The sequence below is a fragment of the Rhagoletis pomonella genome, unplaced genomic scaffold, assembly GCF_013731165.1.
Source record: "Rhagoletis pomonella isolate Grant_MI unplaced genomic scaffold, Rhpom_1.0 Rhpom_scaffold_00013, whole genome shotgun sequence".
Lineage (NCBI taxonomy): Eukaryota > Metazoa > Arthropoda > Insecta > Diptera > Tephritidae > Rhagoletis > Rhagoletis pomonella.
Genome location: NW_023458567.1, coordinates 5,823,573 through 5,850,215, shown reverse-complemented (window position 1 = coordinate 5,850,215; position 26,643 = coordinate 5,823,573). Strand labels below are relative to the sequence as shown.

The 26,643-nt window shown below is 37.6% G+C and overlaps 5 protein-coding genes across 9 annotated transcripts; all 5 read right to left on the bottom strand.

Annotated features, from left to right (window-relative positions):
• Positions 1-154: 154 nt before the first annotated feature.
• On the bottom strand, positions 155-3,348 carry LOC118748643 (mothers against decapentaplegic homolog 3). 5 transcript variants are annotated; one of them, XM_036483223.1, is made up of 4 exons: positions 3,033-3,348; positions 2,680-2,977; positions 2,406-2,441; positions 155-2,271 (listed from the first exon to the last, which is right to left on the bottom strand). In XM_036483223.1, exon 4 carries the CDS (start codon positions 2,060-2,062, stop codon positions 638-640), a length of 1,425 nt encoding a protein of 474 aa, XP_036339116.1. In that variant the 5' UTR covers positions 2,063-2,271; positions 2,406-2,441; positions 2,680-2,977; positions 3,033-3,348; the 3' UTR covers positions 155-637. The 5 variants fall into 5 exon arrangements, with proteins under 5 accessions (XP_036339116.1, XP_036339119.1, XP_036339118.1 ...); XM_036483226.1 differs by lacking the exon at positions 3,033-3,348 and having other exon boundaries at positions 2,363-2,563; positions 2,680-3,016; XM_036483225.1 differs by lacking the exon at positions 3,033-3,348 and having other exon boundaries at positions 2,406-2,563; positions 2,680-3,016.
• Positions 3,349-5,959: 2,611 nt separating this feature from the next.
• On the bottom strand, positions 5,960-12,589 carry LOC118748638. The gene is made up of 2 exons (XM_036483214.1): positions 11,692-12,589; positions 5,960-9,669 (listed from the first exon to the last, which is right to left on the bottom strand). Exons 1-2 carry the CDS (start codon positions 12,280-12,282, stop codon positions 8,104-8,106), a joined length of 2,157 nt encoding a protein of 718 aa, XP_036339107.1. The 5' UTR covers positions 12,283-12,589; the 3' UTR covers positions 5,960-8,103.
• Positions 12,590-15,610: 3,021 nt separating this feature from the next.
• LOC118748310 lies at positions 15,611-25,297 on the bottom strand. Its single transcript, XM_036482684.1, has 8 exons — positions 24,768-25,297; positions 23,893-24,698; positions 20,905-21,250; positions 20,130-20,846; positions 19,281-19,384; positions 17,501-19,175; positions 17,258-17,310; positions 15,611-17,210 (listed from the first exon to the last, which is right to left on the bottom strand). Exons 1-8 carry the CDS (start codon positions 25,206-25,208, stop codon positions 15,695-15,697), a joined length of 5,658 nt encoding a protein of 1,885 aa, XP_036338577.1. The 5' UTR covers positions 25,209-25,297; the 3' UTR covers positions 15,611-15,694.
• On the bottom strand, positions 17,206-19,524 carry LOC118748640 (zinc finger protein 37-like). The gene has a single exon (XM_036483217.1). It carries the CDS (start codon positions 19,376-19,378, stop codon positions 17,480-17,482), a length of 1,899 nt encoding a protein of 632 aa, XP_036339110.1. The 5' UTR covers positions 19,379-19,524; the 3' UTR covers positions 17,206-17,479.
• Positions 19,787-21,667, bottom strand: LOC118748648 (zinc finger protein 415-like). Its single transcript, XM_036483231.1, has 2 exons — positions 20,905-21,667; positions 19,787-20,846 (listed from the first exon to the last, which is right to left on the bottom strand). Exons 1-2 carry the CDS (start codon positions 21,382-21,384, stop codon positions 20,085-20,087), a joined length of 1,242 nt encoding a protein of 413 aa, XP_036339124.1. The 5' UTR covers positions 21,385-21,667; the 3' UTR covers positions 19,787-20,084.
• Positions 25,298-26,643: the final 1,346 nt, after the last annotated feature.

The window sequence follows — 26,643 nt, the reverse complement described above, 5'->3', positions numbered from 1 at the left end:
GAGCTGTCTTTACCTTTATGTAGTAAATATGAATTTCAATGTTATGTCCACTGTGATCATACACCTGTAAGTGCATTGTCCTATTTTTTATATTACCTTCTTTATATGTACATATAACAATTTGAATAATCCTTGCAAATATTTCGTTTCTGTGTATCTGTCATTGGCAATAAATTGCAAAAATTTATTTTAACATCGCTTCTATCTTTAATATGGTGTTTGCATGAGGCGATTTTACAGGCAACTTTTAGTTGAAATCAACAATCGCCTGGTATGAACTAACCGCTTCCAATGAAGTTGGGGACCAAGCTTGGGGTGCAGCCAACTTTTGGTTCAACTAATCGCCTCTTAAATTGCCTGGAAAATCGCCTCATGTGAACACCGTTCGAATTTAATTTCTAGGGAATCTCACACAAAACAACCACGATTAAGGGCATTTGAAACATTTTAGAAAAAAAGTTTCCAATTATTTGAATCACTAATTTTTACGTATACTTATTCAATACATACATACATATATATGTGCAAACATAGGTTACTCCTCGGTTGGCATTGATTTTAATGCATTAATGCACTCCTAACTCCTTTTTTCATCTTTCTCGCTTCACATTTTTTCCTTTTATGCGTTTCGGTGTGTTTAAGACATGGAGCTGCATGGCAAGCGCGGCGAACCCATCTGCGTGAGAACACGATCCAACCATTGTAGCGGCCCATTCAAATGCAACTCAATCCAACACGGAGTTGAAGTAACCGTCTGACGTCTATATTCTGCACCCCAACCCTTCACAAATGACATGCGTATGGTACACATACGCGTTAATTGATATACGGCCTCAAAACCCTGTGATACTGATTGCGATAGCAATGCTGCGAATTCTTGATTATTAAAGATTTTCAAATTACATCCTGGTGGTATTTTACAGACAGTAGCTGGATGCCATCCATAGCGTTGATTACAATTAGGACTTTGCACAAATATTGACGAATCACTGAGGCATTCTGCGAACACCTCACCCCCAATATAATAAAGACGTACTCCTTTGGCAATGTGGCGACGAGTCTGTTCAACCACTTCATTACGATTTACATTGGAGAGTAGGCCAAGACAGAAACGCTCAGAGTTTGAGGGATCGGTGAAACCATCTACTGTAATAGATGGTTGCGAGGCATGGAAGGTTTCACCGACACGCGTGTTAAGTTCATAATAAGAAATTGAGCACCAGAAAGCGGGCTCATGGTACATTACGGGACTAGCATCGACTGGTGGCGTCAACCTCGACATGTTCATATTGTCATTCGGGTCAATGGGATCACCATCTTCGCTCATGTAGCCAGGTGGAGGTGTGCCCGTGTTGGGAATGCTACTGCCAACACTTAGCACACTTGATTGCGAGTCCATGTTACAAGCGCCAGATCCTACAAGTGAGCCATTGATTTGTTGTTGTTGTTGTTGAGCTGCACTCATGCCCAAACCAACTAAACTACCCGGCGAATGCTGTTGTTGTTGATGATGGTGACTTGACAACTCCATATACTGTGGCGGACTCAGAGAGGCGCTGCGTATAGTAGCGGCATTGTACTCTGTATTATTAGGTATTTGGTGGGTGTGATTATCCAATGGATAATCGGTAATTGAGTCAGGCGGTGTAGGCAATGATTTTGGCACCAAAATCGATAGTTCAATCTTTTTGTAATGATATGGATTGATACAAATCTCGTCTTTACGCAAGTGAAAAGCGTATTCGCAATGATCCAAAGCTTTCAATTCATTCTGAGATTGTAGATCTGGCCAACGCCATACGCGGCAATATATGACATGAGGTTGTCCTTTGCGCAAATTTTCGCCAGTAGCGCCTGGCTTACTACGCGGTACGGTGACACAGCGTGTATTACAATTTTGTGTGGAAATGGCACGTTCTAACTCTTCGAGTTGTATGTTCTTCTTCACTTTCTTTACTAGATTTTTAACCGCCTTTTCTGACCACTTCCCCTCGACCGTATCTTCGTTGCCCTTCTTGAGTGCTAACAAACGTTTAACTACTTGTGGGGTGAATGGCAACATCGCACGTGGCCCAGCAAGCGTGCACTGGTCGACTGGTAGAGTCGTCAACAAATGCTATAGATCCGGCTTGTCCTAAATATATACACCTGCTTCCGGTACGAAGAAATATCTGTGAAATGTATGATAATCTGGCGGTGGTCGTTAGCACTTGCGCGGTCGGTTGCTTACAATGGCAGCTAGTAGCAAATAATAAGATTACTGGCGAGTTCCTAAAAAGCATAATTTGTGATCATACATATATATGTAAATATACATTTCATTGCATAACTAAAAAAGTCCTTATTAATTACTATAACGAACCTGAGCTAGTAATACAGAAAATATTTGCTCTTTTCAAACTCACCAATCCAGACTTGTGGCCAATATGTATACTGCAATTCTAAGTGGAATGAATGAATTTTTTTAGTCTTGTCTTGTCGGATAAATGTATGTATATAAGTACATTCAAGGATATTTCAAACATTCATCTATGCCCATGCAATTTAAAGGAAATCGACAGCTCTACATAATAAATTTTTACGTTAAAATTTGGCGTAAATTATATTTTCTATACTTTTTTGCGGCTACGATTGCGTTATACTTATATGTATATTAAATATGTATGATTCTTTGCTTACTGGCTGAGTATACTATTTTGCACGGTTTCTTTATTTTCCGTCTCCTCTTCGTCTGTCTGCTGACCTTTCACACTTTTTTGTGCTTTCCGTTCTACAACAGAGTCGTCATCGCCGTCGTCTGATGGATACTTTTCTTGCCTCTTCCTTCTGCCGACTGGATATGTTTTCTGCTTTGTTTCCTTTTTAGAGACGTTTAAAATGCATCGTCTCGCACTGTTGCTGTGGACCTTGTTGTTCTATTGCCTTTGCAGTATTCTCACCCCAAGTATTTATTCGTTTGTGCACTTTCTTCCCTTCCCTTGACCACACAAATATATTTTATTTTACGTCTTTCAACCAAGCACAGACTTTACTTTTCGTTTTACTCTACTTCCTCTTCCTCCTTGCACTTCCTTCTCAATTCTGCTAATCAATCGCTTTTGCCTTTGCCAGACGACCAGTGATAGCAAATGCCGTTGGCTTCACTATTTATGCCAAACTGATCTTAAGTAATTTTGCGTTTAAATTTTACACGCGCTTGTAAGCTTTTTCTGCAAATTTTTGCAATTATAAACGTACAGAAACTGTAAAAATTTGGAAAATGAAAATGAAAATAAACTCGCCTCCGCACAAAGCAAAATTTACAATCGTCTTATTCATTTCGTCGTCATTCGGCAAAGGGCCTTGCCAGGTACGAAAATTTCGCATTTATTTTGCATTCAATATATTTCAAAAGAGTTTCCTTTTACTTAATAATTTATTAAATATGAGTATTTAGATGGTATCTTAAATTCGCAATCCATATAAAACCGCTTTCCACAGTATAAATATAAAATCATCCATTTCAAAGAAAAAAAAAAAATAAAAAACAGATGGCGAACGAACACGAACTTTGTTCGAAATGCCGGATATAAAATGAGTTGTTCCGGAAATGTTGAAACGTGGCTTCATTTGCGGTTTTCGTCCTTACAAAGTTATATTGGTAAGGCATTTTCAATTCTCAAATATTTTATGCACTAAAACCGATTGCATGTCATGTTTGGTATCAGTGAATAAAATATAATTAATCGTAACAGTTCTGATAATTTATAAGAATGGCGCGTACACAATATATTTATTAGTGTTTGGCCGAGCTTCTCTTCCGATCTGTGGTGTGCGCCTTGTTGTCACACAAAGGGGAGGCACCTACAGTTATACACTGACTCCGAAAGACGAGACTCTACATTGCTTGTCGAAGGGCGACCGCTGTTAGAAAAACACGTTCTTTTTTATTTTATTTTTTATGTTAATCGGAAACTTTGGTTAGATCCCAGGCCCTACGGAATGGTAGCGCGCACTTTAACCCTTAAACAACAACGGTACAGACATACATGCATACATATGAACATAATTAGTAAGCACTGGCCCTCATTATCGGCCAAATGGTTAGATATTTGATATGTTGCGTTCTGCCTGTCTATACAGAAGCAGATCGCAGGCATTTAAACATTCCCACGCCAGCCGGTTCTACGTACCGGAATGACTCGAGTTTTACCCGACCAAGGGCTGTTGTGTCGGCGATCTATCCTCTTTAAGATCGTCGAACCCCATCAATTATCCCAATACCTTGTGGCCCCCTGTTGATGAAGCCAAATGTCACCATCCGCTAGCAAACGCCAGTTCGGCTGGGTACCATTCGGACTCATCGCGGAAGTCCCCCAAATTTTCCGGCAGAAGCAGCAAATGAGTGTGACCACCTACACCAGGTCGATCCTGCGGGTCCTCGCCTGAAGGACCCTAATTTGGAGGGATTCGGCAACTGGTAAATCAGTATAAGCGGAAAAAGTGGGGAGCACTTGAAGACCTGTAACTTCCCCTCTAGTGTGAGTAAGCTCAGATGATCCGTCCGTTCCCTCTCCAACCTCGTCGGAGGCTGCACTAGCTGCCCAAAAACAATGCACCACTTACTTTCACCAGCGGCGAAGTGAAGGAAGGGAAGGCGAAAGCCTCCAAAGCCCGACGGAATTTGCATGCTGATGCTGAAATATTTGGAGCCCGCGGGAGTAGCATACCTCATATAAGTCCTTTACCTGTCAATGGCCACTCATCATTCCTGATGTGTGGAAATCAGGGAGGGTGGTCCCACTGCTGAAACCGGGGAAACCCGCCAACAAAGGATACTCTTATTGCCCGATAACGCTCCTTTCCCCGGTCGCGAAAACACTAGAGGCCCTTCTACTCCCGTACTTCACCCACCACCTGACCCCAGCGAAGCATCAGCATGGTTTCCGGAAAGTGCATAGCCCATCAACAGCACTTAACGCCATAAGCACCCAAATAACTCGTGACCTAAATCGCAACCGCCCCTAGAAGACATTGAGGCTTCCTCTCTCCCACAACGACTCAAACGGTGGTCGGCGAATTATTTGAGTGGTCCACAGTTGTCAGTAATCTTCCGAGATCAAACCTCGAAACCTAGAAGAATAAAACATGGGGTTCTCGAAGCTCCCCCAGACACCTGAAAGAGTTTACCTGATCTGATGCGCTGACGACAGCTCGATATTGGCTTCTGGGAATGGAATTGATGACCTCTGCTCAAAAGTAAACGGCTATCTCTACAGCCTTTCTCGCTTCTTCACTGCAAGAAGCTTAACACTCTCCCCAACGAAATCAACGGCGATCCGCCAGGTAGGGTAGCTTTAGCGATATTTCAGAAAAATATGCAATATAAATGCAAACAACGACTTGTGTTTTATGTTTATTTAATAATGAATATCAATGGAGTAGTATTTACAGTTTGAATTCGGTTACGTTGCTAAATTCGCTTAGCTTCGGCGAACGTGTGTTGTCACATTAAAAAATACGTTTATATAAGAGTTATTCAATTAATAACCTACTGTGTCTACAGTGGTAGAAAAATAAATAATAAGGCGACATTTTAAAAAGTTTTGTCTATTTTTCTTTTATTTACATATATTATTTATAATTTTTTTTTTTATAAAAGTAAAGCTCATTATCTAAGATAATTTTTTTCTGACTGTATTACGCATTTCCATACAAAAAAGGTTATCGAACATTCTTTGTATGGAAAAGAAGGCGTGAAAAAAATTGACAAAAAACAACGCGATTTTTCTATACATTAAAATTTAATTTAAAAACAAAACTACATACACAAAGTATGCAAAATTCTAAAAATCTGACTAAAAAGTTGAAAATTTAGATGTAACTTTGCCGAATTTTTATAATTTTTGCACTAAGTTTCAAATATGTATATGGTTTTTGTTAGATACCCTTTTAAAAATATAATACGTATTAAATATACAAAAGAAAAATAGGCAAAACTTGTTAAAATGTCGCGTCGCTATTTATTTTTCCACCACTGTATGAGCTTTGTTTAGTAAACCTCATTTAATATTTTCATATATGTATTTATATTTTTTTAATATTCATAGTAGCTATTAACATGATTTAGCAGAAAGCTGAATGTTCGTATAATGCTCGCTTTTGGTGTTTGCTTGATCATTGACGATATAGTTGTAAAAATGAAAATAATTTTAAATGAAGCATTAAATATACCTAATTGTTTCTGCATACATACATGTATCGAACGACAAGATTTGTATGGACAGTTAATTTCGCTTGTAAATACAATTGTATAAAGTAAATTTAAATTTAATTTCAGCGTTACAAAGTCTTCGCCTAGCAATTTTACATGTGTTTTAGGCGCAGTGAAGTTGTAAAGAATCTTTGGATAGATACCAAAATATAATAACGTAAATAACTAGTTTTACAAAAATTTTGCTTTGCTAGTTTTTTCTTTTGTCTTTTATTGGAAAACGTTTATGTTTTGCCATTTATATTTTTTCCGCGTAATTGCCTTAAATAAATTTAGCAGCATTCATATTTTTGTTGCTATTCTAAGAGTAACTCATAATGAAAATTGCCTTTTTATTACATTAATAATTCACTTAAACTCACTATAATCGTAAAAAAGCTGTTCATATTCATATTAATTTCAAAGCTGTACTTAGTATGTATGCATGTATATTCGTGGACTTAAGTGTAACAAAAAAATAAAATAAATAAAATATAAAAAATAATAACTTAAACATCAAAAATAAGAGCTTTTTATGTGAGAAATGAGATTTTTAGCGCTAGCAAATTTAGAACAATATTGCTCTAAAATTCAAATGAGATTTGAAATCTTTAACATATGTATGTATTACAAAAAAATAAATAAAACAGATTGGTGTTTTATCTTTTATAAACACTAGATGACTGACTACTTGATGATATATGTACATACATATGTATGTAATACAAAAACATTGGGCCAGTCACTGATTTTTCGGAAATTTGTTCCCTATAACCTTCAATAATTTTGATAACTCTATTTTTTTAATGCACGTATGTACATAAATATAGTTTTCAAGGCCTATTCAAGCCTTATCGGTATGTTTTATAAAAATTAATATGCTTTGAGAAAAAATGTACGTCCATATGTATGCGTGTTAGTATTTTTTCTTTAATTTTCACAAACATCAGTTCTAATACATTTCGGTCGGATTCAAGATGGATGTGATGGCTTACTCGGAAGAATACTGTTTACTATACCTAAAATAATGAAGATAATGTACACGTGTGTGTATAAATTTCAGTTAATATGTAAAAAAAAATTTTTGGGTACCAATAGTTGTATGCAAGGAACGTGAAAGTAAAATCTGCTATTTTTTTTTTAAGAAACAGAAGTTACATACATACATTTGAGTATTTAATTTTTACCAAGATATATGCTTTGGTATTTACTAACGTAGCTATCGCTGCCGCTACAATCTCGTGTATGTGACACTCCTACATGGACGTGAATTAAGCAGATTGCCAGACACGCCCATTGGGGGAAAACTTTTGCAATGACGATCGCATTACGACAGCATTTTCATTAATAAACGAATCGAATTTTTTTTTGCCATGGTAACAACCAGAACGATGCTATAGAATGAGTCCCACATGTTTTCACTAATTACCTAATTAAATCGCTGCTACCCATAATAACAATTGCACAACTTAGAGGTATCATACAATAGTCCACCGTAATGCAAGGTTTATATCTACCTGTGTGGGTACAAAATAATGGTTTAAGGTTAGACTAGATGTTATTAGGAAAGACTGTTTTGTATTTGTACCGGCATGCGCTAGCATTTTAAGTCTGTAGTCACCTGACAATAATAGAAATATTAAAAGAATATATGTATTTATAATATTTATGCTTAAAAGTAATAAATCTCTTACATAGTATACAATCAGCTATTTTAAACATTTTTTGCGCTCGGCTTTTCTTTTCTATAACTACATATTTTGTTTTTGTCAGTGCATAAGTTGGAAAAAAATCTCTTCTCTTATAAATAATTATATGCCCTCCCTATAGCTCCTTCATCTGTAATTTGCCTTCTTATTTGTGCTCTTTTACTAGCAGTGTTTATGCCTTATGTGGTAGTTTAGCCCGCTTGGGTGCGAATAGCTGCGCGGGCAATACTTGCATACATAACGCTTCATACCGCCACCATATTGGCCAATAGCTCGGTCGCCACTACCACCCGCGCCTCCTTCCTCATATTCTCCTTCATCATCCTCAGCATTATCTTCGTCATCATCCACATCTTCTTGCTCAGCGTCTTTTAGTGATCTTTCTTCGTTTTCATCGCCATCTTCATTCATAGGTGAGTCTTGTTGTTCATTATCGTTTTCATCATCATCGTCGTCCTCGCCCTCATCGTCGTCCTCATCAACTTCCCCATCACCTTCCGAGTCGGTTACCATCTGTGCGTAGTCATCACCATGTTGTTGTTGTCCTGGTATGACCGTTTCGAAAATTTCCAATGGGTTTACGTTTTTGCTGCCAGCAAGACGTGCAGCTTTTAAACTTGCAGCATTTGCTGCATCTTGCTGCGCATCGGGTGAACTTTCACACCCTGGACAAGCGTAAGGTTTACGCAAGTAAATAGCGCTGGTGAATATCTCCTTGCAATAATCGCAACGGTATTTGCGGTGCATCTTCAAATGGTTGGATAAATGGTGGCGTAAACGGAAGAGTTTGTTGCAGTAGTCGCAACGAAATGGTCGCTCCTCCTTATGGTTAGCTATATGAATATCGCGCTCCTTACTGCTGCTTAGTACCTGACCGCAAACCATGCATGGAAATGCAGTTGCGCTTTCATGAGTCATAATATGGGAGATGAAGTGGTTCTCAGTGCCATACGATGCACTGCAGACGGTGCATTTGAATTGCTTCTCTTTCTGATGTGTATTCATATGATAGCGTATGGCCTGCTTTGACTTAAATCCTTTTTTGCAAATAGGACACTTAAACGGTGTCTCATTAGAATGCTTAATCATATGATTGCGATACAGTGAGTAGTATTGGAAGGTTTTGTTGCACAGGGCACAGTAGGCGGTACCGCGTATTTGGCGACGCTTAGCTTTCATTTCACCGCCACTACCATCTTGGGTGGCACCCAGTATGCTCGCATCTAATGAGTCAGTGGGCGCAATCAGCAATTGATTATCAAAGTCTTCTTCATCGTCGTTTTCATAGGCGCCGGCTGCATCAAAATCGTCCTTATTCGAAGTGTAGTCGGTAGCGTCAAAAGCAGCGCTGCCATTTGCTATGGCATTGTTTTTCATGTTAGCATCTGGGGTGGAGGTTTTTAAAGTGTATTTATTTGCGTATGATTGGAAATTGGCTGGATCGGCACGCCATTGTGCGGCAGATTCTTTAGCAGTGCCAAAAGAGTATTCATTTTCGCCGTCCAAAGTGTCATCTTCGGCACTATTAAGTTTCCTTTTTTTGTTAAAATCAGCTTGTCTTTTTACTTCTTCTTGCTTTGAGACTGCCGCAGCGATCACCGGTAGTCTTTGTGTTAGATTATGAGTGCTTAAATGTCGGTATGAAGACGAGTGATCTTGGCCATTTAAACTGTAGTCTTCGGACTCTGTGTGTACGTTCACATCCAGATAGCTGCCGCAATCCAAATACTATTTTGAAAGAGTGTTAGATTTGGTATGTTTATATAAAAACCAAACAGATTACAACGAACAAATGGACTTGAAAATAAACGTGGCAAAGGAATCTATCAAAAAACTTTTTAAATTAGCTTAGAAAGCGCTTACTAGCGCCGTTCTTGAAACGCAAATAAATCTTTTATTTTGAATTTTAGTTTCGAAGTGTAGCTGAGGGCGACCTTACGAGGTTTATTAAAAAATGTCTTTGGCATTGATAGTGACGTTTGCTGATTTACAATATATAGTTGAAGCATTCAACATGAAAGTGGTAGAGGTTATACATATCTGCTATTTCAGATATAACCACATCTTCTAATAAGGCTTCATTCGTAGGTACTTTGGGTTTCAAAGAAAAACTGTTGTTGCTTTTTCCAATTTGATTTACCAAAAAATATATGGTGTTCTTACAAGCTTTTATTTACATATGTAAGTATGTTTTAGGGGGCAAATCTCGTAATCAATTTTTGACCAACTTCCCGATGACCTAGAGACCTGAAACTTCACAGTTGGCTCAGAACCCGATGACAATACAATACGAAAGATGAGTTGATCCGATAGGTGGCGCATGAATCGAGATACTTGAAAAACCCGAATTTGGTTCATATTTAGAAAGCTTGCTTTAAAAATATTTGTTTGTACTATTAACTTATTTATAGTCTGCAGGCAATAAAATATGTACACACATCCATACATACCGATGGTCCTGTGCAATAACGACGCAATTCAAAATTCGAAAAAACAAAAACTGTTACTACTGTTAAGTTGCTCTTGTCTCTAATCTTTGTCCAATCCATTTCCATCCCTTACTAAGGTAAGTAGTAAGGATTGCAAAAGTAATTACAAAAGGTTAGACATGGATTCGACAAGGATTAGAGGCATGAGCCACTTAACAGTAGTGACAGTTTTTATTTTTTGAATTGTCTTGTTATTGCACAGAACCATCGATATGGGAATGCCAATTTTTAGGATTGGAAAACTCTGCATTATAGCTAACGAAGCCAAGCATACGATTTTGAGTTTATGAAATCAAAGTGGCTTTTGAAAGAAAGTTCACATGCATCCATATTTATGTGAACATAGGTATATATGTAGCTATCCATGGAAAGGATTATTAATTTAATACCATCGTGCCCAATATATTACTATATGCAAAAAATTGGCTCGCTATATCGTTTAAATAAACTTAGTTTAAAAACGAAGTATTTTTCTCCGCGTCCAAACGACTATAAACCATTTCAATAACAAGTAATTTTTAAGCAAAAAACAAAACCGACTTCAATTCTCATATAAATATATATATATAATATATGTGTGTATATATATATGTATATTTCATGATCCAATGATCGAAACTAAACCACATAAGTATGGGACCTCTGAGACACTACCTCTCCGATGCAAAAAGAATTATCGAAATCGGTTGACGTGGTCCAAAGTTATGCGGTAACATACAACATACATAAAAAAAAAAATATTCCGATGAATTGATAACCTCCTCCTTTTTTGGAAGTCGGTTAAAAAAATACACCATGATTAAAAAGTAAGGGAAAAACTAAGGCAAGAAATGTACTTTAAGAAAACTGAAACCGGTTTATTTCAACCCTCTTCAGCCGTGCGAACACATCAACGATCTCTTTGCTGATTTTTATCCGTTTTTCATAAGCGATGGTACATTCGCATGAATTGTGTACACTGTAACGACAAGCATAAAAGGATGAAACGAACTGTAAGAAGCCTGCTCTATTTAAAAAAAAAAATCGATAAACACACATTGATTTGCTTTTTTGCAAATGTTGCAAAGCGAAACTCATTAATACATTAATGTACATATGTATGCATGTTGTATGAATGTACATACGTTTTTACATATACTAGCCCGATGAATTAATTAAAGATTATCCTAATACTCAAACTTTTGAGTGCTTTATAGGGTGTACAGCACTAGCAAATTATAGAATGCAGTTTTTTGAATGATCTTCGAAATTCTTTGCTTACATCTTGATCCTGCTCATAGAAATTTGGTTGATTTCCCTCGTACTCTCCACCATCGTCTGTTTCATCACCACCATCATCCGCAAAGCCACCCAAATGTTTGATTTTTATGTGGCATATAAATTCGCCGATGTCACGTGTGCTTTTGTTGCAATAGGTGCAAATAAATGTCCACTGGCGTGCATTATTGGATACAAAGACTTCTCCGCAGCGTGATTTCGGTAATGTAGGTTTTTTAGTGCTATTGGTATCATGGCCGGAGTTGACCAGACGGCTGTTACTATCAACCGCACCCGTACCCGCACCACTACCGCCGCCCCCGGCGCCTCCACCACCGGCTCCTCCGCCAGTCATTTTCAACAAAGAAGTAGGTTGCGGCTGAATTTGTTGTAGCTGGCGCGTCGCCATGTTCACATTTCGACCCACCTCAATGTGCTGTTTACCTGCCGTAACCAAATTACTTAGCTCGGCTGACGAAGTACCCTTTTCTTGCTCCTGGCGACCAACACCATCCTCTTCTGCGGCTCTACTTTCAATGCCAATCTCCTCCTGCTCATCATCCAGATTCTCTGTTTTGATTGCGATTCTCGACATATTTTTAAACCAGAACAGACAAATAATTCACAATTAATTATTTAATTTACTATTTTGACATTGTTTCGGACGAAATGAAAACTTTTTGCATAGCCTTTCTCAGACGGCAATGTATAAAACTTTTCACTAGAATTCGGAAATTGTTTTTATTATTTTGTCAAATGCGTGTGAAAAGTGTGTGTGTGGAAAAGGGAGAAAGAGAGCCGTGCCGAATTGGGAGGAAAGAGCAAGAGAAAGGGTGCACACTTGATGAAAATCGTGTGTAAGCGTTGCCGGATCCGTAAAATGGTTTTCTATGAAATGCCAAACCAATGCGTATTAAACACACCTTAAACAAATGCGTTAAATACACCCTGTGCCAATCAAATATTTTCGGCCAATTGTTAAAAATGAATTAGGGGGCCAACTTTACCCTTTGCTTGATTATATTCCCTACTTTATATATATGTAAATATATATGTATGCACATATCTCATTCACGTATTTCTCAACCTTCTAGGGAATTTACATGATTCAACTTTCACAGGCGATTAGTTGAACCAAAAGTTTAACGAAAGTAGGCAGCTGACCAACTTCATTGAAAGCGATTAGTTGAAAGGCCGTTTACACCAGGCAATTGTTGCATTCAACTAAAAATCGACTCATGTAAATTCCCTATCCCATTCATTGCAGAATGGTTTGCGATCTTGCGATTTCTGACGCCATAACTGTCCGATTGCGACAATCTGGTTTTGGTTTTTTTTTTTTTTTTGACATTCGTGGAAATGTCAATAGTTCTTACGACCCCGTATGGTAGGACCTGGCCGATAAAAAAAGTTGAAAATTTAAATTTACTAGAGGAAATCTTCGCGTTTTTCATGTTTTTTGGAAATTCAGATTCCAAGCCAAGAATTAATGGATATGCAATGGTAATCAGGGGTTGTTTTCTTATGTTTGGCGGCATCCGCCTTCGATTTTTTTGAATAATACGTAATAGTATTCATTATAATTTCTTTTTTTGTACAATATGTATTATAATGTTATAAACGTCCTTTCTTACAATTAGTGTATTGCTCATTCTTAATTTTAAACGATCTGGTAGAATAGACTTCGACCTTCGTCAATATTGTCGATGGTATTTATTCAAAGTAGCCAAAATAATGTCATCAGGTGATTTGGTGTCGAAACGAAAACGCTGTATTTTGTGTTTTACTTTAAAACTGTGCCCTATTTTCGGCAACGGATGTATGCGTTTGTAGTTGAGACAAATAATGCGTCCACAAGACGAAGGTGTAGCGAGTTTTTTGCTTTTGTACATGGTAGTGGCATCTGTGCCCGACTGGCAGAATTTGTCTATGACGGGCAGCAGAATTGGCTTCTCTTGTCGATCACATTCAATAAATGGTATCTGGAAAACCTCAGCGGGCTGTAATAATCGTTGCTTACTAGGCACAATAATGCCTGTGACGGAGCTCAATGCTGCAGATAGATCGATGGCAGGGGATGATACTTCTACTTTCTTTTCCAAAATGTCTGAGTCACTCACATGCATTATGTCTATGCCTTTACTTATGCCTTCAATACCATCGTCGTACGATTTCCTATCAAATGTTGCTTTTGAAATTATCGTTGGCTTATGTTGGCTGTGTGGTTTGCACAATAATGCATCATTTGCATTGGATAATTTCAATGGAGGAATAACGAAATTCGTAGGTTTAGTGGCACCCATTTGTAATTTAGGTAAGACGAATCCATTCCTAGCTCCAATTTCCCCGTTTGTACAGTGTTTTTCTTTCAATTGCCCCAAAATGAACTGATTTAATAATGAAGTAGCAGAAGAATCTTTGCCGGAAACAGTTTCTCTATTGTCTTCTCCATGATTACTATCCATTTAATATACATATATTTGTTTATAGTATGCTTGGAAATAAACAAAATTTATTCTTCACAATTTGTTTGACAAATTTCGTAAATGAGAACAAAAGAGAAAGACAAAAATTATTTCCTATGTCAGCTGGAAGGCTATTTGGGCGACATCTGTATGCATTATTTCAATAACACGGTTGTATTTAGGGCCCTTCCGAAAATAAAGCAGCGTTTGCATTGTACAACGGCAAACGGCCTTTTAACAAATCGTCGCCTGGGTAAACGATTGTCGTAAGCGCAAGATGCAGTTATATATTTTGAAATAAGATTTTTCGATTGGTGTTATCTGTTTTAAGATATCTCCTTTAGTTTCCGAGATGTTGACTAAAATTTTTTCAACAATTTAGTAAAAGTTTAGTTCGTCATGCAGTCATATTAAACTAATCAAATATCAAAAATTAAATTTAAGAATTTTGCGAACTAGTAAAATTTTCAGAGACTGGAGAAAATCTATCTTCGCGTTTTTGAGCAATTGCATTCCAAACTTCAATCGCGATTTCCCACAATCTGCCGAAATTAACATACGACAATCTTTTACCCAGGCGACGAAATGTAATAAAATAAGCGGCTTGCGACTAGCTTTTACCACTCCACATCGGTTCAGAGCTATAACCTTTTCTCACCACTCCAAATCGGTCTAGCCATGATACAAAAAAAAAAGATAGCTTCAATAACCAACTTTTTGATTAAAAAGCCGGTTTTTGACATTTGCTCAATTGTGAAAAATTCGAAGCGGCGTTACCTAATTGTAAGTTTTTTGGTGTGGGAGATTTTACATCCAAAATTGGGATTATAAATAATATATGTAGTAATAATATATCTTATTTTAAAAATGATTAAATTTTACATTAAATTCGATAACTTGCCAAATCATTATTTTTATATTAATACAATTTTAGTGAACATATATCATCTGAGTATTTCACAATGTAGCTAGCCAGGACTATTATAGTTTTCTATATCGGATACGAAGATTCTGATATAATTCAGAATCTCAAATTACACATTTCGATGTGTTATTTAATACATATTGGACCGTAGTCATAGTCAAAATAAAGTCGACTTTAAAGTTAGTTGCAGCTATTTTGACAGATATCCCATTGAAAATTATGTCAAAAAGCTGCAACTAACTTTAAAGTCGACTTTATTTTGACTATGACTACGAGCCATTGTCTTTGTCCATTTAACAGCAAGTGGAATTACTTTGGCACCCATGGACCTATGACTTGGGGAAATGTTCCGTTATTTTTGCAATGGTTTTGGGGTGGGAAGCAGAAGCAGAGGATTTTATTATGGATTTTATTAACTTCTGATTTATCTACGGACACAGATGCCGTCTACATTATTTTACGTGCATATTAAATTCATATTCCTGACTTAAAGTATTTATCTTCTCGCATCCTAAAAAAAAATTATTATCTTTTTAATGTTAATTAAAATTTTATTTGGAAAGGCAAACAATATTTTAATTCAAATCCCTTGAAACAAGTCCCGATTTATAAAAATTTTATTTATCTAAACGACAGATCGGTCCTTCTTCTACCATTTTCAAATCGACTTTAGGCCCGATCAAATCGCGTATATTATTGATTCCATATTTTATCATAGTCGGTCGCTCCAACGATAGACCCCAAGCAATAACATTTACATTTTCAGGTAAGCCCATTGGTAGCAGAAGCTCTGGCCTGAAAACACCCGAATTTCCCACTTCGATCCATTTGTTAAGTCCTGGATGGAAGCAGAAAATTTCCATGCTTGGTTCGGTGTACGGATTGTAGGCTGGTTTGAACTCTAACTTTTCAATACCAAGTTTGCGGAAAAATTCGTAAAGTGTACCAATTAAATCCCCGAGCGTTAGTCCAACGTCCGCTACCACGCCCTCCACTTGATGGAATTCCGCCAAATGTGTGGCATCCAATGTTTCATTTCGGAATACTTTATCAATACTAAAATATTTTACTGGGCGAAACCCCTCCGGCTGACTGGCCAACTTATATAGCATTCGTGCACTCACCGCTGTTGTGTGTGTACGCAATGTGTTACGTTGTGCTTCTTCTAATTTCCAATCATAGCCATAGCCAGTCGAACCGTAACCGCCACGTGAATGTACTTCCTGTACGCGTTGCATATATTCTTGCGGAAATTTATAACTCTTTGCCGGATGACTAATAAAGAAGGTGTCCTGAGCGTCGCGAGCAGGATGTTGTTGTGGTACAAATAGTGCATCGAAATTCCAGAATGAAGACTCTATGTAGTTATTTGTAGGCATTTCCGAAAAACCCATTTCTAAGAATATCTGCCGGAACTCTGAGCGTACTTTTTGTAGTGGGTGCAAATGACCTCTCACAGGTGCAGAGCCCAATGCATCAAAATTGTACGATTTGAATTTAAGGTCCTTCCATAAGCCGTTCGCAAGCATGTCAACTGTGAGATCTGTTTCCATTTTCGTTAAAGTTGTTGCAAATTCGCTACCCTTACTCAAAATGAAACTTTTCGTCGTGATTTCTTGCAACAACTTGCGTTTTTTAAATTCTTTGATTACATGAGGTGGAAGATCCGTTTGATTTTTTGAAATCTCTTCAAGAGATTTTTTTACTGTATCTTCGATTTTTTCCACTTTCCTTTTGACAAGTGGTGGGCTGACTGATTTGTCCAAATGGATCCAACCAAGTGCCATGGCTTTGCTATAGCCAATTTTCGCATTAGGGCCACTCTTCATAAGTTCCTCTTGGGAAATGCCTTCCACAGGGACAGTTCCATACAGTATTGCTTCGTGACTGCCATTTGTCATTACAATTTGACCCTCTTCTGTCAACTCCAAACTTTTTGTTGAGGCTGGTTCGGCGATTATCAAATCGCCGTGAGCTTCAATGCTTTTTAAGGCACCAACAATTTTTTGGTGGTCTACGCCAAACAATGTGGCCAAATCAATGGTGCTGACTTTGTCATTGCCTTCCAAATGTTGCAATATGCGTTCAGTAAGATCTGGATGCATTTTTGTTGATATAAAACAACACTCACAGCTGGATTATTAAAAATCGCGGAAATCTGCCGATCTGCCAATGCCAACAAACCAATTGAAATCCAAATGACATTTTTGACAAGCGGATAAGAGTTGCCAAACTTTTTGTAACGCGAAAATTTTTTTATTGCATGCATTTAAGCCCCACTTGCAAAGCATAACTACGCGGTATCGGGTAGGTGAATATACATATTTTTAAATTTTTTGCCATATCATTCTATTAACAAATATACATAAAAAACTAAAGTAAACCCTTATACAAAGCTGATTTCATGAATTTTCTTCATTTACTATGCTATTTACAGCTGATATCGTTTCTTCTCGAGCTATGGGTGGGCCAGAGTCCATAGAACTGTTAAAACTTTCAGGGAAAAATGATGTGTATGTTGCATTTTGTATAAGTTCAACAATGACCCTCTTCGCTTCTTCCTCTTTTCGATTGATCTCCTCATTAGTATCCTTTTTATCTACAATTCGGACATCCTCAAGTGCTTCCACGGAACTCTCTAGTGTCTCCGGCTTAACTTCTTCATGACTTCTTGACATTTGACCAAGACGATCTCGTTTTAATTTTGAAGTTGCCTTTGGAAACTTGTGCATTACTTTGTAGTGGTGACTTAAGCCTGAGCTAAAATTGAAAACTTTACCGCATGCTTTACAACTTAGCACCCTTTTTGGCCGAGGCGCATGTATTTTCATATGTTGTGTTATACGTAATGTCATCTTACCACATACGACACAGCATTGGGGTATTTGCTCCTTGTGTCTTCGTAAATGTTGTTTTAGTATGCATTCCGTACTGTATTTGCGACCACATATGTGACACCGGTAAGGCTGGCCAGATACATGCGCCTTAACATGTTCCTCGAAACGATCTGGCGTGTCGAAATTTTTCCGACAAATTTCGCAATTGAATGGCCTTGATAGATGTACTTTTCTCATGTGGGTCTCAAGTAGCGTAAGACTTGTAAGTTTCCTATTACATATTTTGCAGATAAATCCCTCTGGATAGTGCACTTGTTGTATGTGGTCTTTTAAATCGAGAATTTTATTAAATAGTTGATCACAATCGGAGCACTTGTGTGCCAACTTAATATTACTATCCGACTCCAAGTAATGCGTTCTTTTATGAATTGTAAGACTAAAAGCACTTCGGAATTTTCTACCGCAAGCCGGACAAGTAGTTTTATCAACAGGGCTCTCACGTTTATTCATTTGAGTTTGTAGGGGCGATGTGGTGCCCGCAAATTTCGCTAAGTCGACTTTAGGAAGCGTTGGTGGCAGAAGGGTTATGACAGTTTCGCCAATTATTTGTCTTACCGGCTCTGATTCTGGTAGCAACGAAGTGTGAGCTTCTGCACCAATCGTACAATCTTGTTCTACACTCTCTGCGTTGTCTCCATTAGATGATTCACGATTTGTGCCACTGAGGCGAGAACGCCGTTCCTCCTCTAGTTTAATGCGTTCATAGAGTTCTGCAACCCGATTTTTTAGCGCAATAACTTTTACTGTAGTTACACGTTTCTTCTTTTTACTGGAGGTTTTCCACTGTGTGTCATGGGTAGCTTCAGTTCTATTCAAATCCATTGTAGAGATCTCCGCTCTGTGTTCGGATTTTAATTTCTTTTCTGTTCCGTAATCATTTGTTTGTAGGTAACTGAAGTATTGCTCTGAGCAACTATTTTCTTTTTTAGGAAATACATGATCGCCCTCGAATTCATCACGCATTTCAGCTTCTACTTCTGCTGCAATTTCTTCCGCTTCATCCAGTTCTTCCACAACAATTTTTGATTCATCAAAATCAGCCAAATCGCAGGGGAGAACGCACTGATTTGCATTTGGTTCGTAAACTACCGCTTTGGAATCTGTTTCCATTAGCTCAACATCATCAATAGATTTCTCAGGCAGGACGTTGGCATTGATTTCTTCTTGCTGGCTCTCCTTGCTGTCATCGTTGATGTGTTCACTTAAATGTTGGCAAAAATAGTTAATATTATCGGTTACTTTTTCACAATATATGCAAAAAAATTTTAATACGCGCGTTGTTTCGCTGTAAAAAATCAGTCCGCACTGAACATCGTCCACTTGCAGACTTTCCTCTGAGTCATCTTCCCTTATGTCCTCAACGACTTCGAAATCTTCAAGGATTTGCCCATCACTCGAATTCATTATTGTCTACAACACTGGCAAAAAGTCATAATTTTAGAAAAGTATTTATTAGCAATTGACAAAAAACTGCAAAATCTAGCGCCTCGCTTAACTTCTTCTTCGTTAGCAAAGCTTGGAGTCACAATTAGTAATCTGTTCATTCACAATGGTAATTCTTTTGTATAGTTTAATTAGAAAATGGAGAATTATTTGGTCAGCTCAAAAGCTACAGCTATTCCATAAAAAAAAAAAAAAAAATAATTATAAATAAAAGTTATTATCTTTTCAATAAGTAGCCGTTGAATCGAAATCGTTACTTGATTTAATAATATATGGGAGAGCCGCTGTCCGCCATTATAATCGATTATTTTATCGAGCGCATTGAATGGTCGATAGTTTGTATCGAGCTTGAAAGAACAAACGCCAAAATTGCAGTTTTGCGGTACTTATGAGGTAATCGCTATTCAACTATTTTATTTTTAAATTTTATAAATGTTTCAATCGCAGCATTACTTTGATATGCATGCTCCTGCAACAAACAATGTTTGTGCAAAGAAACAATGGGCGAGGTAAACGTTTTCACCACACCTAAATAAAGAAATGACAAACAGAATAAGACGAAATAACGCGGTAAGTCACATACGTTCATACATGTACATATTTATATGTATTTGCAAATCAGTTCTAAATTTTACATATTTACTATATCCTATTTGCTGCAATTCTGTCATTGGTTGTCTCTGAGGCTACAAACGTGTATAGTTTTATGTACCTCCAACTGCTGATCGTTGACGAACTTTTTTCCGCATTGTTCACAAGTTAGTTTTGCAGTTTTGTAATGCTTTTTGAACTTGTGGGTGCTCAGCATGGAAGCACTACGGTAGCGTTTCGTACATAAATTGCATTGAAAGGGCAAGGAAGCGTCATCCACTTTATTATGAACTTTTCGTTTATGTGTATCCATTTGATTAACGGTATAAAAAAGTTTTTCACACTCATCGCAGGGTACACGTCGCTGCTGTGTGTGTCTCAGTTCATGGCTTAGCAATGCAGCCCGGCGTGAGAAGGATTTCGCACAAAACTTGCAATTGAAAACTTGGCGATCTTCATGGGTGTTCAGATGGCGTGCGAGGGTTGTAACTGCACGAAACAAACGGCCACATATCTCACACTGGTGCGGCTTAGAGCCCGTGTGTATATTTAGATGCGTATCCAATTGTAGACGGCGCCGAAAGGTCTTTCCACAATACGTACATTTGTTTGGGGTGTTGCGAGCTTTATAACGACGTTTGTCACTGTTTTTCAATAAATTTGGTTCGTAAGATTTAGACCAATCGATATATTCAACTAGATTTTCTTCAATCTTCTCTAAACCTACTTGAGCATTTAAATCGTTGGTGGAATTTTCGTCTTCTTCAGAAGTACATTTATCGTTTGGGGAAACCTTTGTACTCGTGTTTACCATATTCGTAGATCCTTTGCAGCTGACCTAAAACGTAAATAACAATTAATAACATGGTTCTTACTCTAAAAATTTATGAACTTGCGTCAGTACTCTCTAATTTTATTGTGGTTCTAAATAATTCTGTGTCCGGTGCATCGGATGCGGGCTCTGTTTGATGCCTATCGAAACCATGGATGGAAACCGTCTCATCATAATTGGACACTTCATTTACACCACCTTCTTTGCTTGCTTCTTTGTTTTCAAATTGAAGAATATTTAAATCCTCTTCGGAACCTTTAGTACCATCTCGTACCTCCAATTTCAATGGATCGCGTTTTCCATCGAAATTTTCGATAATTTCACTATCACTGTTAATTATGGATTCCTCTTTATCTACCCAAGCATTTATGAAAGTCTCGTAATGGTTGTGGAAATGATTACAGAATTCGCTAAAAGCAAGAGTCCTCATACCGCAAAATGTACAAAGAATTGAAAATGTCGATGAGTGATAATGAATTTCTGCACACTTTGACTTCGAGAAATTATACCCGATATTAGCAGCTGGTGAAACCCTTTTGAGCATTTTTTTAGTAATTTGGTCTTGTAAATAACAACAAATATGTAAAATCAGCACCAAAATGTTGTTTGCAAAAGAAGTATTCTTTCCAAACAGCTGTTTTATGACGTTAACTGCATTATCGGATATATTGATGGTGAATTAGAACTAAAATAAAGAAGCAGAAGCGGAAATAGATTTGGGAATGGGATTTGAAAATAGCTCTGATCCAGTACTCCATGAACTTATCTGAAAATGTCTTGTCGCTCTCTCTGTCGGGTCGCTATGTTCTTTGCCTAACTTTCAAGGCGCCCCCTTCGAAGGGTTCAAAAAGGTAGTCCATATTGGAGATAGGACTTGATCCAAGACAAAAAACTTGAGTGAAAACCAAAAAGATTTAGCTTCTTAAGACGTAGATTGTGGGATACACGATCAAAAGCGTTCTGGTAGACCGGCGATGGGCACTGCCTTGCTCGCGGGCAAAAGCTCTTTTAAGCTTTCTATAAATTTTGTATAGGCGCCCGCAGAGTAAAAGCTCTCTCTGCCCATCGCTGTTGTAGACCAAAAAATTATTCATCACTCAAAAACTGAGCGCAAAGTGACGTTCTCCTGGAGAGAAGTTGCAAATTCTTGCATGAACCAAAAATACAAGATCACGTAACGGAGCTTCAACTACCTAGATAGACCCGCGTTACTCTGGCTCAGTTACGGTCTGGATATTGTAGCCGCCTAAACAGCTACCTGTCCAGACTCGACCCAAACATCCCAAATGAGTGCCCGGCAAGTGGAGACTCCCCCCACGACACCAACCACCTCTTCACATGCCAGCTCAATCCGACTCAACTAACACCCCTCTCCCTTTGGTCCGACCCCATCGAAACAGCTCGTTTCCTGGGCCTACCGTTAGTTGAGCTTGACGATAATGATTAAAAGTTGACCCGAAACAGGCGGGGCTTAGTAGTGCCGCTACAACAACAACAACAACAACAACAAGAAGATCACGTAAGAACGCGACGTTGTATTTGTAACTGGTTTTGAGAAAAAAGTTTGCGAACGCGGGTTCGTCAGCTGGGCGTTTGTTTATTTTACACAGAAGAGTTAATTTAACATGACAACAAATTTTAAAGCATTTTGTTGCATCATTTTACCTAAATTGTGCGTTTAAAGTGGCTGACAATAATTTTCGCTAATTTTGGTTTTCGTTGTTTTCTTTGCTTTGTTTACTTTTCGCTAGTTTTCCAGTGAAACAAGATGGCGTAGAACCCGCTAAAAAAATCGACATTTTTCACTCTCTTGTTCTTACGTGATCTTGTGTCTTTCGTTCATGAAATTCTTGTGGGAAAAATTTTAGCTGACAAGAATTTGCAATCACGAAAAACATGATTGTGGCACATGGTTGCATTTTTGTCGACCATAATTTGAATAAACAAGTTCGTTAAATTTAAAAATTTATAAACACGAGCGATTTTTTATTAAAGAAGGAAAGTAAATAGTTGTTGATCCATTAATTTAGTTAATTCCAATGATTTGAACTGCACTGAAAAAATTGTATTCGTCTGAAAGAATTGTATTCGCAATCAGAATGCAATTGGCACCAGAGTCGATTTAAGAAACCAGACAGCTAGTACTATAAAGAAATTGAAATGTATGTTAAAGAAAGTCAGAACAATAAATTATAGGCTGCATTCCAAAACGTCAAAATACAAAGCATCAGTCCTTTTATTTCTAAACCTCAGCAGCTTGTAATGCCAAATGTGCGCAACCACGGTTAGATGTCACTTTTATTCTAGTGCGGTTTGGAATTGGTGCCAAGGCACATTACCTTGACCTGATGCTTGTTGCGAATAAACAACAAATTAGTCAGCTTGCAAATTATTACTGGTTTTGCGTTATTGTACTTTTTCCTATGAGAACGAATTCTCAGAAATTAAGTTACTGGACTGTTGCTGGTATGTTACTGGATAATTTCTACAAGAACAAACCTTATGTACATATGTATGTATGTAAACATAAATATTTATGTATCTTATACAAATATGCAAAATTAGAACATGAAATTATATTTAAATATTTAAAGATAAACAAGAAAACTCTCAACTATTTCTTGCGTCACCCATTAAGCTCTGCCCAGAATTATAGCGGACGACGACAAAGCGGTCGGCGGTAAGTAAACAGGTGTATAGTTGCCGCAGTGAAACTCGTCAGTAGTCATTTTGACTTGAAAATTATCATTGAAATAAAATATTTTTTCGGTACGTACGCATGATACAATAATTTTTTTTTTTTTTTTTTACCTTCTAAAAATTATTGTATCATGGTACGTACGTGTATGTAGATTTGCTGGAAATATAAATTGATGAAAAGAGTGCCAAATTTGTGAAAATAATAAAAATTATCACAATCAATACTCAATAAACATTGTGCCGCCCTCGCTGACCGGTAAAAATAGAAATAAATTTAACTCAACCGAAAAACGTCGGCGGTAAAAACGCTGCCGCCGCAATTATGAGCCATTCCATATGTCTTTGCGAGTTTTAATTTTGACAGCGCTTTACCGACGTCCGCTGCAATTCTGAGCGGAGCTTTACCGTTGCCCGGTGGATTTCTGGGTAGAGCTCTACAGACTTTTCCGTTTTATGCTGCCGCATATGACCTGCCAAACCAGCCATTTGGGCATATGCGCGTCCACAGAGCGTGCATTTGAATTTCTTTACGTCCAGATGTAGATGTTTATGATGATAGAGAGCTTTGGGTCGTGCAAAGGCCCTTCCGCAGACATCGCATACGTGTGGTCGCTCAGTCGAATGCGAAGGCTCATGTTCATACAACAATGACTTTGAAGCAAAACCTTTGCCACATAATTTGCAAATAAATGGTTTTTCTCCAGTGTGTGTTCGTTTGTGTACGATCAGTGAGGGCTGCCCCTTAGTACGGTATCCACATACTTCGCAAACAAAATTTTTTTCCAATTTATGAACATAACGAGTGTGCATAGATAGCTGTTTTGGATTAAAAAAAGACTTGCCGCAATCTTCCTTCGTACAATGGAAACTACGCACCCCTGTATGGTTATATCGATGAATGGTCAAACCTTCTTTACTCGAATAGACTTTGTCGCATTCTTCGCAGGGAAAACCGGCATGCCTTTTGCGCTGGTGTTCGTTCAACGACCGCTCATCGCTAAAGCTCTGCTTACACCGTACGCAACAATATTCAGGATCATTACAGTGGCATTTTTTTATATGACGGTCCAAATTCTTAGCAAATTTATAGCTTTTACTGCATTCTTTACAAGTGTACTCGGTTGGATTGTTGCTTTTCCTTGGTTCGCTATGCAATATCTACTGATATAACTTTGTTAATACAAATGAGTTACATATGTATATCTGAATGTTCAAACCAGTACATACCCTTGGAACAAACTCTGGATCCTGATCGCTTTGCTCGTCACTACTGTAATCAGTTTCCCTATCACTTTGCCACTCATTATCGGCTTCCAAAATATCGACCTCTTTTTTAACGTTGACATCAATAGGCGAGTTAGAAGTTAAAGACTCGAATTCTGCGTGGGAATCTAATTCCTTACATCCTTCTGGTGTACTTTTCGGCTCTTCATCGAAATTTTCAATTTTTATCTCAACTGCATCCTCAAAAGATTCACTGTTTGAAGTTTTCTCTGATGCGAGATGTGCATTTTTGAAATGCAATAAATACTCTTCAAAATTAAAAGTCTTCAGTTCGCAATACGAGCAGATTATCGTGAAGCAATTCTCTTTGCGAAAGAATATTTCAGCACACTTTGTCTCAACTAGCTGTGCGAAAGTTTGTGAAGTGTTAATTGCTTTAAGCATTTTACTAAATTTTACATTAACTTTAATCCGTGGAATGCACGGCGTCAGATAAAACTTGTCTCCACAGTATAGACAGTAACCAACCTTTTTGGGTTGTTGTTGTAGTAGTCGTTGTTGTTGTAGTTATATTCACTCCTCAGGAAGGCACGGGGTTGTGTGCTGCTATTTAATTGCCTTCCTCAGACTTTTTCTTAGATATCAGGGGTGTGTGCTGCATTATTATTAGATAAATAAATTTAAGCATTTGACAAATCGTGATTTTATTAAAAGAAAATTATAAATGGTGTTGAAAAACCAAACAAACGCTCGTGCGAAAGCTCTATTTTTGTGTCTTGTTAAAATTTATACATGGCGTATTGATGGTAATACAAGCAATGTATTCTTTTGTGGATTTTATGTTACTTGAGAATTTAGACAACGTGCGAGCTGCCAGGTTCTGTTATCAATATAATTAACACAAGCTTTTTCGCGTAGTTGCCTTTCAATAAATAGAATAAACAAATATTCGCAAATAAATTTGATTTATTTTATAACTGACAACTAACGTACGCTTTTTGTTCATTTCTCCATTTTGATTTTGACTCTATTACCGCCAACAACTTTATGTGTATACATATTTACAAGCTGTCAAAATTTTGCGTAGTCACACGAGCTAGGTAAAAACTATAGCATTCTTATTCACAAGGAGAAATCTCAAAATTTTTGTTTGGTATTTCCAAATTTTCTCTTTTTTTTATCAGTTGGCAAAAGCCCTCAGTGGCAGCGCTCCGAGCGTTGAGATAGTAATTTCATGTCAATTAGTAGAAAAGTTCCATGATGTATACCATTTTATGTGGAATTATTCAATAAATTTCGTTTTACACTATACTTTTTGAAACTATTTGAAGGTAATTACTTTTTGTTTGTTAAAAGCAACCCTGCGTGCTTGGAAGGCGTGTGTACCAATAATTTCATCCCTAGCATATTCATCCCCGAGGAAGGCAGCCGCCAAATTCACCGAAGGTTTACTGGTTATGTCTTTGGCTTGTCTCCTTCTTTTTTTTTAATGCGGCAATCTAACAAAATCAGCTGTATCTCAACAGCTCAGTATGTCCATTAAAAAAACTGTGGTGAACTCCCTTATGGGGATAAAGTTCCCAGAGGTGAAAATTTAGGTAGCACATTTCTTAAACGCACGGTTGCTCTGCAGCTCTTATGAAATAAACTTTAGAATTTTTTAGAATAAGGCTATATGCACACTTGTCGTCCAATCATAGTTGCATTATCGTCTTGCCCTGCAATTTTGAGTCGAGTACATGCATTTCAAAGGAGATCTGCACACTGTCGTTATTGGCTAGTTATCGGCAAATCGTAGAATATGCAGAAACGGATAAGTACGGCACTCTCGTTTGCTAATCGTTGTGCACGCATTGTTTGTTTACATTTTATTAGGAAA